At 33.9% G+C, this 13,072-nt stretch overlaps 1 protein-coding gene across 1 annotated transcript; it reads right to left on the reverse strand.

Annotated features, from left to right (window-relative positions):
- Positions 1-239: 239 nt before the first annotated feature.
- On the reverse strand, positions 240-11,497 carry LOC136272899 (histone-lysine N-methyltransferase trithorax-like). Its single transcript, XM_066075961.1, has 18 exons — positions 11,294-11,497; positions 10,510-10,612; positions 10,165-10,293; positions 9,004-9,723; positions 8,252-8,827; positions 7,972-8,133; positions 7,394-7,543; positions 6,961-7,284; positions 6,616-6,805; positions 5,986-6,033; positions 5,480-5,619; positions 3,308-3,615; positions 2,635-2,739; positions 2,011-2,121; positions 1,534-1,671; positions 1,251-1,343; positions 854-974; positions 240-397 (listed from the first exon to the last, which is right to left on the reverse strand). The coding sequence occupies exons 1-18, from the start codon at positions 11,459-11,461 to the stop codon at positions 240-242; spliced, it is 3,744 nt and encodes a 1,247-aa protein (XP_065932033.1). The 5' UTR covers positions 11,462-11,497.
- Between the last annotated feature and the right edge of the window lie 1,575 nt (positions 11,498-13,072).

Genomic DNA, 13,072 nt, shown 5'->3' on the forward strand with positions numbered 1-13,072 from the left:
TATGTATATTACATGCTGTAAGTATAAAGCAAAATTGATCTTGTGAGGATAATTAATCCTGTACTCCATATTTTCAACCTCTTTTAAACCAGTACATTTTCAATAAACACCAAACTTGAATGCAAAGAACACTCAAAAATACAAGTAGGTGTACTTGTCAGCAAGTCAAATTTTTAAGACAAACTCCTACCTTTCAAATTTTTTTTAACGACAAAAAATATGATATATAATGAAACATTTTAGTTCAGCTGTGACAGAATCAGCCCAGACACATCAGACTTGCCTGTGAGTTCTTCACACTTGGCATGCACCCAGCTCTCACAGGACGCACACTGCACCATCTTACTGTCCCAATCATCATCCGAGTAACACTTGTGACAAATAGGGCAATAGTTTCCTACAACGATAATTATTTCTATCAGTAATCAGATGTTTCATTTATATCTACACTATTTCCTTAGTAAATTCCCACCATCACATTCCAACCAATTCATGTTATGTTATTGTAGCAGTATGATACTTTAATAATTGAATTCGTTTCAATTTATTGACCAATTAAATTTAAGGGCCCTCAAGGGGCAACAAGAAGATTGTTCAATAAACATTCTAAATGCACAATAAACAGTTATACAAGAGGGAAAGTGTTGCATGATTGAATGGAGACAAACATGAACATTAGCATACATGTATATTTACATGCTTAATAATCCCTTTGCATACATTGTCAAACACATTGGGATCAAAATAAATAATTACACATAATATATTAGACTGAAAGTAGTTGCATCAAGTTCTATCATCATGTGACAATGACACCGGGCACAATCAATGTACTGGTAGTGTGAACAATTACCTTTGTCCATCAGTTGTCCACACTCGTAACAGAGCTGGAAGTCGTACATCCAGGTGGCTGCCGACCCAGAGCCAGGTGTGGTGGCCCCACAACTCTTACACTTCACACACTTTGTACATATCTGTAGATAAAGATACATAATGCATTAATTAGAATCCTTTAATTTAATCATTTAATTAATCAGGTGTGGTGGCCCCACAACTCTTACACTTCACACACTTTGTACTAATCTGTAGAAATTTTTTATTAATAACAAAAGTACAGCACAATAATAATTTCTCAAGAATCCATTCAAATACATTATGCATATGAACATTTGCAATTAGTTTAGATGTTGGATACCATTTCATTTGCTTTAGGTTTGAGACTATTCACTGCAACAAGCTTGGAATCTTACCCATATATTTTTCTTCTTGGACGGTTTTGTTGGGTAGTTTGGACCTAAACATTCAGGGTGGTACGTGTTCTGACATTTATCACACTGTAGAAGCTGTAAACATTTTGTAGAAGTTTTAAACTATCAAACAAGTCTGCAACACAACCTCCCCCACCAAAAAAAAGTTACAAATCCCAAGATCTAACTTAGTAAGATATAAATTTCTCTCAAAATTACTGGTCTCATAAAACTCTAAGTCATCAATGGTTAAAATCAAATGATTTACAAATAAGATTAGACTTACATTATTCTGGCGCCCACACACTTGACATGACTGACACTTTTTACAGCACCAGTTATCCGAGTGAATCTCGTGGGGTCGTTCCTCCTCCTCCAGACAGAACTCATGGAAAGGTTCACAACACACATTGCAGTACAACATCTGAATAGGTACAGAAATGCCTCATCAAATCATATACCGTATGCATGGTTCTAGCTTGGTTCAAATTTCTTTATGCCTATATATACTGGTAACCTGCACAGCTCATTTGATTAAATTTGACCTTGGTCTTGATAGATAATCTTGACTTCCACTGTAATCAATGTATGCTGTGTAAGTAGATTATTAACTACTCAGAGACATGGAAGGATAAATATGTAAATCAAGATCAGTATGCCTAATACAGCTTTAATATTTCCAACTCAAATTTTTTTCCAAAGATTAATAGATAGTCATAGCTGAATCGCATTTTCAAAATATATGTGCAACAAAGGTGTTTACTTCATGTTTTCCTGCACTGCCACATAGAAAGCAGATGACACGGACACACATGGGACCTGAGACAGTGAGCGAGACGCCAGAGTACCAGACCTTGGTCAGCTCAAACACTTCCTGTCACAAAAAAGAAAACAACAATCAGTTAATCAACATTATTAGTTACATCAAATTGCATTTACTCAAGACCAATATTTTACTTATCATTTTTTTTATTTGAAAATGGTAGGTTTATAACAAATCTGCATCAATTAATTACTGCAATTTTATATGTCTGAGTGTGTTGTAGTCCAAACCATGATTTTCGTATGTTTAAAAACTCTAAAACTTTTAAACTGTGTTTAAAACTCTTTATCCTGAAAACTTGGAAATCCAAGATTGTTTATGTCTTATCAACTTCAACATAACTAAATCTGACTACCGTTATATTTAATTGTTTTACTTTTCTAGCAAACTTACAGACAAAATTCACTCAAATGTGCAAATTCAAAATTACAGACGAGTTAATCTGATTAAAAAAAAAAGTGGAAGCATTTTTGAATATCTAATTGAGAGGAAAATGTGCATAGATTGGGTACGACAAGAACATCAGTAATTCTTTTCATTATTGTGTGGATTAGACAACAGTACCCTATATTCGGCCTTGATCCTGTGCTGCCCCTCGCTCTGAGCTGACCAACCTCTGGCTGAGGTCACAGAGTGCATCACCATGGCGTCGGATCTACCGTCATACCCCTATAACAGAGGGCATCAACATGTAATAATAACCATCGAATGGCATCTTGCCACTCCAGCACTTTACAAACAGTAAAAGTCCCTGAAGCGTTCTATTTTACCATTCTGCATTCACTCTCTATGCTTACTGCGATGACTCACAGAACAGTTTTCTGTTTTTCGCTCACCTACCCTACTTGTTTGGTGGTCATGGAAAAAGTTCATTGTAAGAGAAACATCCTTTGGCGGTAGGTATGCAAATAAATTGTTTATCATGCATTCATGGCACCCATATTTTTGCTCCATTCTCTCACAGTTAAGTGTTTTTTACAACCAGGTAAATTGTGTGTATTGTCACAAACTTTTCTCAATCTCTTTTGCTCATTGTTTGATCAATTTAATGGCAAAGTAGAACATTCCAGGGGCCGTATACTCAAGTCAAAATACAAAGTGCTTTAAAATTACTTTATTCTAAAATATCTATTTGGTGTTTTTTCCTTTTTCACGTTTATTCTTTGTATATCAAATTCACATCACAATACACAAAAACTGAAACAATTTAATATTATCAAAGGTGTATTTTTCTTACCCTGAAGTTTGTTATCATTCTCTTTGGTTGAGAAGAATTTGATAACCTTATGCTTTCATTGGAAAAGGATTGGAATTTGGGAAAAGAAGACTGTGGAGCATGCCCAAATTCCTGCCAGAGCCTCCTACTGACATCCTCTGGGGTAAGGACTTCCGAGAATGGTCTTTTGGAGGCCAGTGATTTGTCATTATTGAGTTTGGCAGCATTGCTCAATCTATTTCCCTGTAATGCCATTCTTTGAATGACACTAAGAGCTGTCGTCTTGTTCGATGTTTCCAAAGCATCATCTTGATTGTCTCTGTATCGTGCTAAAAATTTTAAAAAACTTCATATCAAAAAACCAAGTCATCCAGCCTTAGTGTTTGAATTTGCACTTTTGGAGCAATGTCAAATTTGCATTTGTGTTATAAAAATCCTTTATCTGCCATGTGGAAGTGAAAGTAGATTTAATCAAATTACAGCTAAATTTTCAACTATGGATTGTAAATCTCTTACAGAAAAAAAGTTATTGCACACGCAAAAACTGTATCACGGCTTTTTAATCTAAACCTACAGTGTATAACGCATTAATGAAACTGTACTCCTCTATTCTTGGCAAAAGTCTAACATTTGCATGTACAAAAATAAGAGTTGATATTCCATATTAGAAACATCCAAAACCTAAAATTGGATTTAAGAATTTTAATTTATCCTTATTTAGCTGCATTAATTTTTGTAAACGTCTTAGAACTTGATATGCAGGCACAGCTCTGCGTGCATTACCAGGCTTGGGTGCACGTCTCGAACTCCTAACTAGCCTGCTCTCCATTAAAACCACACACTGTCACGGCATAAAATTACAACAGAACGCAGCAAGAATAAAAGAAAATAACCAAACACGTCGTGTTAGTCCAAACAATAAATCCAAACATAATCGTTTCTTGTTGCTAAAATTTCCCTCCACAAAATCTATGGAGGCTGCCATTATTGAGGGAGGTAACTCCCAAATGATCCGGAGAACAACAAGAGGAAGCAACTCTTGATTTTCATTTTTTTTTTTTAAAGAAAAACAATCAAACACTCTAGTACATGTATATTTTATTTCCAACATATACTTCGCCTGGTGTTTATCCACTGAAAATAAACTATTTTTAAAAAAGGTTTGCAGACTTGATGAAATTTTATTGATTTTTTTTTTCTCTAAAAAAAAAATTATCAACACATAGGTTAATTACTGGTATAATATGAATTAACTACCCAAGAGCACTTTTTGCAATTTCTGCTCTGCTTTGCTGCTAAACTGCATTTGTAAGTTTTAACATCTATATGTCTGTGCATTATTAGACCTCAAAGGTAAACAAATTCACATCATAAGTTAATTTGATTTTTAGTACATAATTCTATTTTTAATAGTTTACTTTGTCATTGAAAGCAGTTGTTGGCTATTGGTTTCTAATACCTCAAAGGCTTTTGAATATTAACTTTTATTTTTTTCAACCTAAAAAGAATTGAAAATAACTGAAAATATGAAAAGCAATTTATTGCTGTAACATACCCGGTACATATTGAAAACATTTGCCTGTATTGCATGGTACATGTAGTAATTTTTTTGGCAGATATTTTTTCCTCAACAGAAGAAAAAAATTTCAACTATTAAAAGCCATAAGACATAGCACTTTTCTTCATAACATGGAATAAAATATTTGAGCATTGAGTTTCAAATTATTCCAGATATTACACATGACCTAATATTCTTCAGTCCTGACTGCTCACCATTCATTCCAACACTCTTATAACACCATATGAATGATATTTGTTCCAATAAATTTTGTTTCCTATGCAAACATTTATGTTGAGCATAATCACTTTTAATTTAAGTTTTGTGCACATTAATTGCTTATAAAACCATCTGAGAACAGTGCACATTGAAGCATTTCATTCTGATTTATACAAAATCAAATTTTTGATTAGTAAGAAACCCCACCAAAATGTTTTGGGTGAAATCATTACACAAATTTACATATCCTGTGTATTTAATTGCTTGAAAATCCACCGAACATTGGTGACAGTGAAAATAAATGAAACCGCTGTGTGGTTAATGCCCATAAATTTAATAAACGCAGTGTTTAGGTACTGACAACATTTAAGTACATTGTACTAATATTAACGAAACCCCATAGTTAAAGTACTAACCTTGTTGACTGGGACTGGAAGAGAAGCCGTCCTTGTAAGGACTAATTGATGACCCGTCACTCTGATTGTCCGAGTCCCTGGCTCTCATCAGAGAACCAGGCGCCAAGCGGCTGTACCGAGGATATTTACACCGCCTCTGTCTAAAAACAGATTCAAATTCAAATTGTTTATGCAATTTACTTGATGTTCTTTAATAGATGTATATTCATTTATTGATTTTCTATTTAATAGTACTAGTATATGTACAAAGAATAGTCTAAACCCTTTTATCATTGAAACTAAAGCTTATCCAATTTGTAATACGCTTCTTGCATCCCAGGTTTATATGATCATCATTGCTGTGGAATTCAACATATGTTATACAGTTTTGTCTGTTCACAATTTAGCCCTCATATATTGACTATAAATACATGTAACATGATAAATTGATAGTATAAGTCTAAAGATCTCATGTCAGCATAAATAAAAATAGAGGAAAATAATGAAATTACTAAAAGCTTTTTTACATGCACGCTTGCTTCATAACTCCTCTCCCTCCAAACTTTGGCTTATCACTGTGGGAAAACAGAAAAATAATTAGCAGTCATCATTAACAAATAATAGTACACAAAAAAAATTCCACTTAAAGCAACAGGACGTTCAGTAGAAATATTGTGTGTTTGCTATACATCATGTGATTTCTTAAATAAATTCATGACTATTTTGGGGCATGTCACCATCTCCCAGTATAATTCAATATGTAATTTGTTCTAGAATAAAAGATTAAGTTTATAACATGTGTTATACCGCTATTTATTTCTGTTAAGTATTGATAATACTCTTGAAATCATTCTTCCAAATGTAAATATCCTAAAGAACTGCATTTTGCCTTTGAAGGATCAATAAATAACTTGTAAATACATTATAATAATACATGGATAGCAGGTGAAAATTGTTTACAAGTCGAGGGACAGGCTAGGAAAGCTAGACTGAGATAAGACAGAGCGAATGAGCTTTCACTGTAGTTACAATGCTAGCATACTAAATAGAGGGAAAACAGATTTATTGTTCTTAAAAGACCCAATGCAGTTCTGTAAAGAAAACCAGGTGCCCATCTGCCCATAAACAATGGAAGAGGGTGACCAAAATTTACATACAGACAATAATTGCAAACACCACAATCTTCCGAGGTACAGCCCTCACATTTCTTGCAGCGGATCTTCCGTTTTCCGTAACGGCCTTTTGGAATTTTTAATGGGGAACGAATCGGAGATTTCTTAATAGCCTGGATGTTGTCCTCTGATTGTTGGATGATGTCTTCCATAGGAATTTCATCATCTGATAAATCTGTGTAAGAAATAAATTCTCGAAATGATCTCCTTGAATGTACAATTTTGGGTATTTCATTGTGGCCACTTTAAGCCAACGTATTCCAAATGCATAGTCTGAAAATTAAAAAGGAATGGTATTTAATATTAGCATGACACTTATTCTGTTTCTACCTTTCTTTTCCAGCTGATCCTTTTTCCATAACTTGACCTTCTCTCCACTTGGTAATGCACTGAGAGTAATTTCTGGAGACTTTGGAAACTTGGCCACGGGTTTCCCCAATACTACAGCTGCTTTACGACACACATGTTTGATTCTTGGTCCCCTCCCATCAGACTTGGGTGAATCATCCGTTTCTGGAGAACTTGTCGTTGTGGTGGCAGGAGGAGAGGTGGTGGCCATGGGAGACAGCATACTGGGAGACTTCAGAGATCCCAGGGGGGAATTCATTAATCCACTAGTACCAGGGGAGGCAGAAGATAACGTGATCTGTGGAACTGAAATACAAAGAATCTTACGTACATGCAAATACGAATGAAAGCCAAATTTTCATCTTTAAATTCTTAATCCAAAATCAAGTAAATATACTCTTAGAAATGCTCTTACTGGTCACATTTATCTCCTTTGAAAAATCAGTGGACTGAGAGTTTGGATCCAGTGAGGTTCTTCTCTCTTCCAAGTTAAATAGTTTTAGACATTTATTGTAGCGGCAGTCTTGGCATATTGGTCTGTCTTTATAATGAACTGTACAGGATCCTGAAATTTTCAAGGCAACATCAGTAAGTTATGAAAAGATGTTTGAAAAAGAACATAGGAATTGTCTAGTGATTTACACCAGTAAATGACTCAAACTCATAACATTAACATAAAAATAAATTATGAATTTCCATTATGCTTCTTGTGACAATATGATTTTTTGTTACAAGTGGAAAAAACCTCAGTAACATCAGTAAGTTATGAAAAGATGTTTGAAAAAGAACATAGGAATTGTCTAGTGATTTACACCAGTAAATGACTCAAACTCATAACATTAACATAAAAATTAATTATGAATTTCCATTATGCTTCTTGTGACAATATGATTTTTTGTTACAAGTGGAAAAAACCTGTAATAAAAATCTGTTGAACTCATCTATAAAAAAAATGTTTTTAAACATTTAACGTTATCCATGTTTATACCATACCAGTAGGACAGGGAACAGCTTTCCCATTGGAGACTCTCTCGGAGTGAGACTGGAAAAATTTTCGACAGCTTTCACAGGTCAGGATACCACTTCTTCGACGAGGGGCGTTCATCCCCCTTTCACATATACGACAGATATAGTGTTTGCCATCAGAACCATCATCTGCAAGTTTGTGAACAGTTTCAGTTTACTCATGAAAAACATTTCAAATATGATGCCAGTGAATTAAATTCATTCCACTAAATATCATGCTCCATTTTACATTTCACCCATAACATACCCCCAATGGCCTGCTCCAACCTAACCCCTGAAGCAGAGGGGGCCGATTTATTTTTCTGACTTTCTTGTATTTTCTGTAATCTGGCCTCCATTTTTAACTCCTTTTTCAATGTCCTTGCTAAATCAGCTTTAGATCTATTTAATGCTGCTCTGTTTAGCTGAAATTTAGCTTTGCGCAAGATGTTGTGCCCCCTCATACGTTTCACCAGTGCCTCTCGCTCTAATTTCTCCAATCTTTCTCGTTCAGAAAGTGCTGTACATGTAAATGGTGCCACTCCAAATTTAGGTGGTGCCATTATAGGCAAAGAAGGTAATTTGGATGTTAAGGACACACTGAGTTTGGAAGGTGATAAAAACAACTTTCTTCCCTCTTGTAAGTAGTCCTGTTCGTTTAGTTTCACTTTTTCCTGTTCAATAATTTTACGCGCTTCTAATTTCTTCTCTAATGACCTCTCCTTGAACTTTTTAAATGAACTATCAGACATTTTCATTCGAACCTTCAAGCTTGGCTTTCTGGCTCGCTTCCCTTCCACGATCAGCGGCTGATCGTACAAAGGCGACTGGAATCCCCCGATTCCTTTATAAAACATGTACAAAAATATTTTCATCCACAACATTTAGTAGCATGCAAGAAGAAAGAAGGTCAAATGTTAGGAAAAAGTCAAATAACTATTTTTTTTAGAAGATAACAATAATGGAAACATTAGTACTGAATACAAACAACTATTTAACTGAGTAAAAAAGAAAACTTACCTGTTAAAGCTTCAAACTTTGGTTTAACAATTCCTGATGGTGACAAGCTAGACATTGGCAAAGATGGCAGTTTCTCTGTTTCAATCTGCAATTTGGTTGATGCATTTGCAAATAATCCCATCTCAGTTGGCAATTTTGATTCAGGTGCCAATGTTTTTGATTCTTCAGGTACCTTTACGGCAAGACGCTTTGCAAAAGCCTTGGCCGTGTTTTCACTGTCCTCCTCTATAAATCTCTTGTTTGGGATGATTACACGAGATGACCGTGAACTTTGAACCGGCAACACAAACTGTTTTTTAGCGGAGATCTTCCGCTTCGTTGTCTGTTCTGGGGACACCTTGTCTTTTTTACAGGTCTTTGCTCTCTGTAATAATTGCTTCGCCTTCCCTACTGCTGAGAATTTATCCTTCTCTTTTACTTTCTTTTTTCCTTTCTCTGAATCACAATGGTCCTCATTTTCATCAACTTCTAAAGACTGTTCCATATCATCTGTATCAAAGTTTTTGAATTTTGAAGGCCTTCCCCTGTTGTGAACAATTTTCCCCACCTTACCACGCACATCTAATCGTATTGTAAACTTTTTATATGCTTTCTGTTTCAATGTCTCAGTTGATTTACTGTCTTTCCGTGACTTTTTCATTTCTTTTTGTACTTCACCTCTTGCAGATCCTGACTCCTTTGCTTTTTTGATTACATAAGATTTTGATGGTGTGGCAAGACCTGAAAAATTGATTTAAATAAAAATAGATTTTCAAATAGTCAAAGTACAGGGTGTTACTTGATTGAACAAAGTTTTTATGTATTCATTACATGTGCAATTAACATCCCTTCAAAATATTCTGCAATTAACTTTTATTTCCTTCTATAGACATGGTTTGTCCACTAAACTTCCAACCCTATCATCACTAATAACTCATTTATCCTGTAAATTATTTTTAAAAATAATCTCTGTATTAAAATATATGTACTTATGAAAGTGTAAGATGGAATACCTTTTACTGAAATTTTCATCAATCAAAAATTCTAACATTAATTGAATTTTTTCCTCACTAAAATCAGATTTATAGATGAGCAATCATGGTATTGGTGTATCTATTGCTATCTAGTTGTTGTTGTAAACTCTCCTGTGAGAAAAATTGGGTCAAAAAGTATTACTCTTACCTTCATTAATCATCTCCTTGTATGACTTTCGGACAAGTGTTGACTTCCTATTCCGTGTGCATTCGGCGGATGGAAGGTTCTCCAAACTTTCTCTAGTTCTGGATAGTCTTGTACCAGACTTTGGTGAAACTAAATAAAAAACAATTCCTCATGTAAATTAGGTCTAATAAGTATTTTTTTTAAAAACATTATATCAAATGCAGTCCTGTTCATATTGCTTGTCATTAGAATCTTATCCTGCCCCCAACCCACCCACCTTCTACTCTGATGAATGTTCAAATCTTATATAAAAATTCATGGAACTTGCTTTATTTATACTGAGTTGGTTGAAAGCTTTTGTCATACCTGGGGAGGTAATATCACTTTTTGCTTCTTCCGCCAACACCTTTTGTAATTTTTTTTCTGCTTGACGAACATCCTCTTTTGTAAATCCTTCAAATTCATCATCCTGTAAATATATTAAGTACAAAATTTTTCACTGGTCTCAGAGAAAGATTTGAATAATTCTTTGAAGGGAGTTATTTGCATTATGCAAAAACCAGAAACTTTATTCAATTTATATGCAAATGTGTCCAAGCACACAGCACTGTCTTTTTATTAGATGGTGTATTTTACAATGAAAATAAATTCAGTATTATGCTTGTATGGTTTTTTTTGTGTAAGTGATTTGACTGTATATCAATTCTTACAAAAATGCATTTTTAAGTCAACAGTAGATATTTTGTTTAAATTCATTTCAAAAATATGGTTAATATTGAGTCTTCTATTGTTTTACAGTACATTGTAATGAAAATAATAAAATAATGTTCTATTAAACTAAAATGGACTCGCGAAACACTATAGATAGCTGACATAACACGGTGCTGATTTGTGATGAAATATACAGGAAACGTTTCATACAGATATAGGGTCCCTGTGATTCGCTACTATTTGAAGCAGATCTATGCCGTCTTACACCATTTTATTTGTTTTTCTAGATAAAACAAAGACTTAAAATTTTCAGAATCGGTCTATCAATGGGGATTAAGTTTATTTACGTGTGTTTAGATTAGAAAAATAAAGGACATCATCGAAGAAACGATCGATGGCGGCCATCTTGAGAGGACGCAGTAAAAAAGTTGGGAATTACCTCGTCCGAATCACCAACAAGTTCTCTAAACGCACGCAATCCACGATGAATGTTTGCTACAAATAATGTCAAAGGATCGTTGGCATTTCTGGCCTCATCTGCTCCATAGCGCACACCCAGGCGATCAAATCTACATCCAGGACGGCCTGGAAAACGTAAACGCGCCATGTTGATTTCACATATAACGTTATAGGAGGCGCTTTTTGTTCTATTATTAGATATAAACAAGAAATGCCCACCCTCTGGTACTGAGACTGGGTGAGAGCAGAATGTTTTAATTCGGGTATGATACACATTGATTTTTCAGGTTCATCTTTAATGTCTACTTAACAAATCACGAGGGCACCAAGATATTGATGTCATTTATTTTTATCTGTACAGGAAATAGAGGCACAATTTTACCCGCCAAATAAATAACGCGGGATTTTTCAATGTGAATGAATTTTCGAGTTGTATTATATCATGTATTTATAAAGGTTTCAATAGTATAAATAACATGGCTATTCTGCTTATACAAAATATGCATAGTATAGCTCATTTCAAATACCCATTGTCAGGCATGGTAAAATTTTGATTGTAAAAGTCAGAGACTGCTATCGTAGATTATTGAAATCATGCAACAGGTAGTACAAAGGCAATTTAAGGTGTTGTGTCTTATCAAGTTGAGGAGAAAAGTACTTTGTAAAAGATAGATAATTCAAATACTGATAACTTACTTTAAAAATATATGCATTTACCTGCAACAATACAAATTTGAAGCACGTAGATCTATGGCTTTTTAGATCAGCGTTTGATGTATTAAAATTCTAATAATTATTATTTATCCCGTTGTTTATTTTTTCTTAAAATAATTAATTTTTGCTTTTCAAACACTGACGATCTATTTTATTTCTGGACAAATAAATAATATTAGTGAAAAGTTGTATTTTAAACAGTGTAAACTCTTTGTGTTTTCCCAGAGCTTGAAGTTAAGAATAATTTTGATATTATAAAACTATAGAAACCTACAGATTTTTTTTATCTGAAGTATTATATTGGTATATTGCGCAATGGTGAACTGCAAAAATAAGTTACTCTGATAAAATGCAAAATTAAGTTACTCTGAACTTGTGCCAAATCCCATTGTAATCATATTACAATAAAATGAGTTTAAGGTGGTATATGAGTCACCTCAATGTTGTGAGTGGCGAAAAAAAAAAAATCAATTTTAGTTTTTAAAACGTATTTTTTGGTGAAATATTGTAAAATTTGAAAATTTTTAAACGGAGAAAGTATTCTAATTACATGTTATAATGTAGTTTAATCCACATTGATATTGATAAATATCCCAAACAACCTTAAACCAAACCATCAAAAGCAAGCAAGTATATTTATTTTGAGCCTGTATCATTGGTTTAAACAACTTCGTTCCGTGTATTGTTGAAGAATGTAATTACCCTAGAAAATTGTGTGCACTAGCTCTTTTTTTTATTCACCCAGGCTGATATAATTCTTTAATTCTCTTTTTCTTTTCTCTTTTTTCATTACGTTTAAATCGTCATTGACAAAAAAAATCCAAAGAATAGAAAATTAATTAGACAACATATGTAATTTTGTTGTGTAAAAAAAAAATTCTACGTATTTTGTAGAGACAAACGAAGAGAGAATGTTACTTGTAAGAGGGAGATTTTTTAAAATATTTAAATAAAGAGCTCTCTATTAATTAAGATATATTCAGGTATCCGGCCTGAACCAGCACCAGATTTTAAGGCAACGAAGACTTGGGAGGTAGGGGGAGAC

Source organism: Magallana gigas, chromosome 2 (assembly GCF_963853765.1).
Source record: "Magallana gigas chromosome 2, xbMagGiga1.1, whole genome shotgun sequence".
NCBI classification, from domain to species: Eukaryota; Metazoa; Mollusca; class Bivalvia; order Ostreida; family Ostreidae; genus Magallana; species Magallana gigas.

Coding starts and splice junctions, on each gene's coding strand:
- LOC136272899 (XM_066075961.1), bottom strand. CDS start 11,461: ATGGCGCGTTTACGTTTTCCAGGCCGTCCTGGATGTAGATTTGATCGC. Junction 9,724..10,164: donor CAAGGAGATGATTAATGAAG/GTAAGAGTAATA, acceptor TCAATTTTTCAG/GTCTTGCCACACCATCAAAA. Junction 6,034..6,615: donor GGTGTTTGCAATTATTGTCT/GTATGTAAATTT, acceptor GTTTTCCCACAG/TGATAAGCCAAAGTTTGGAG.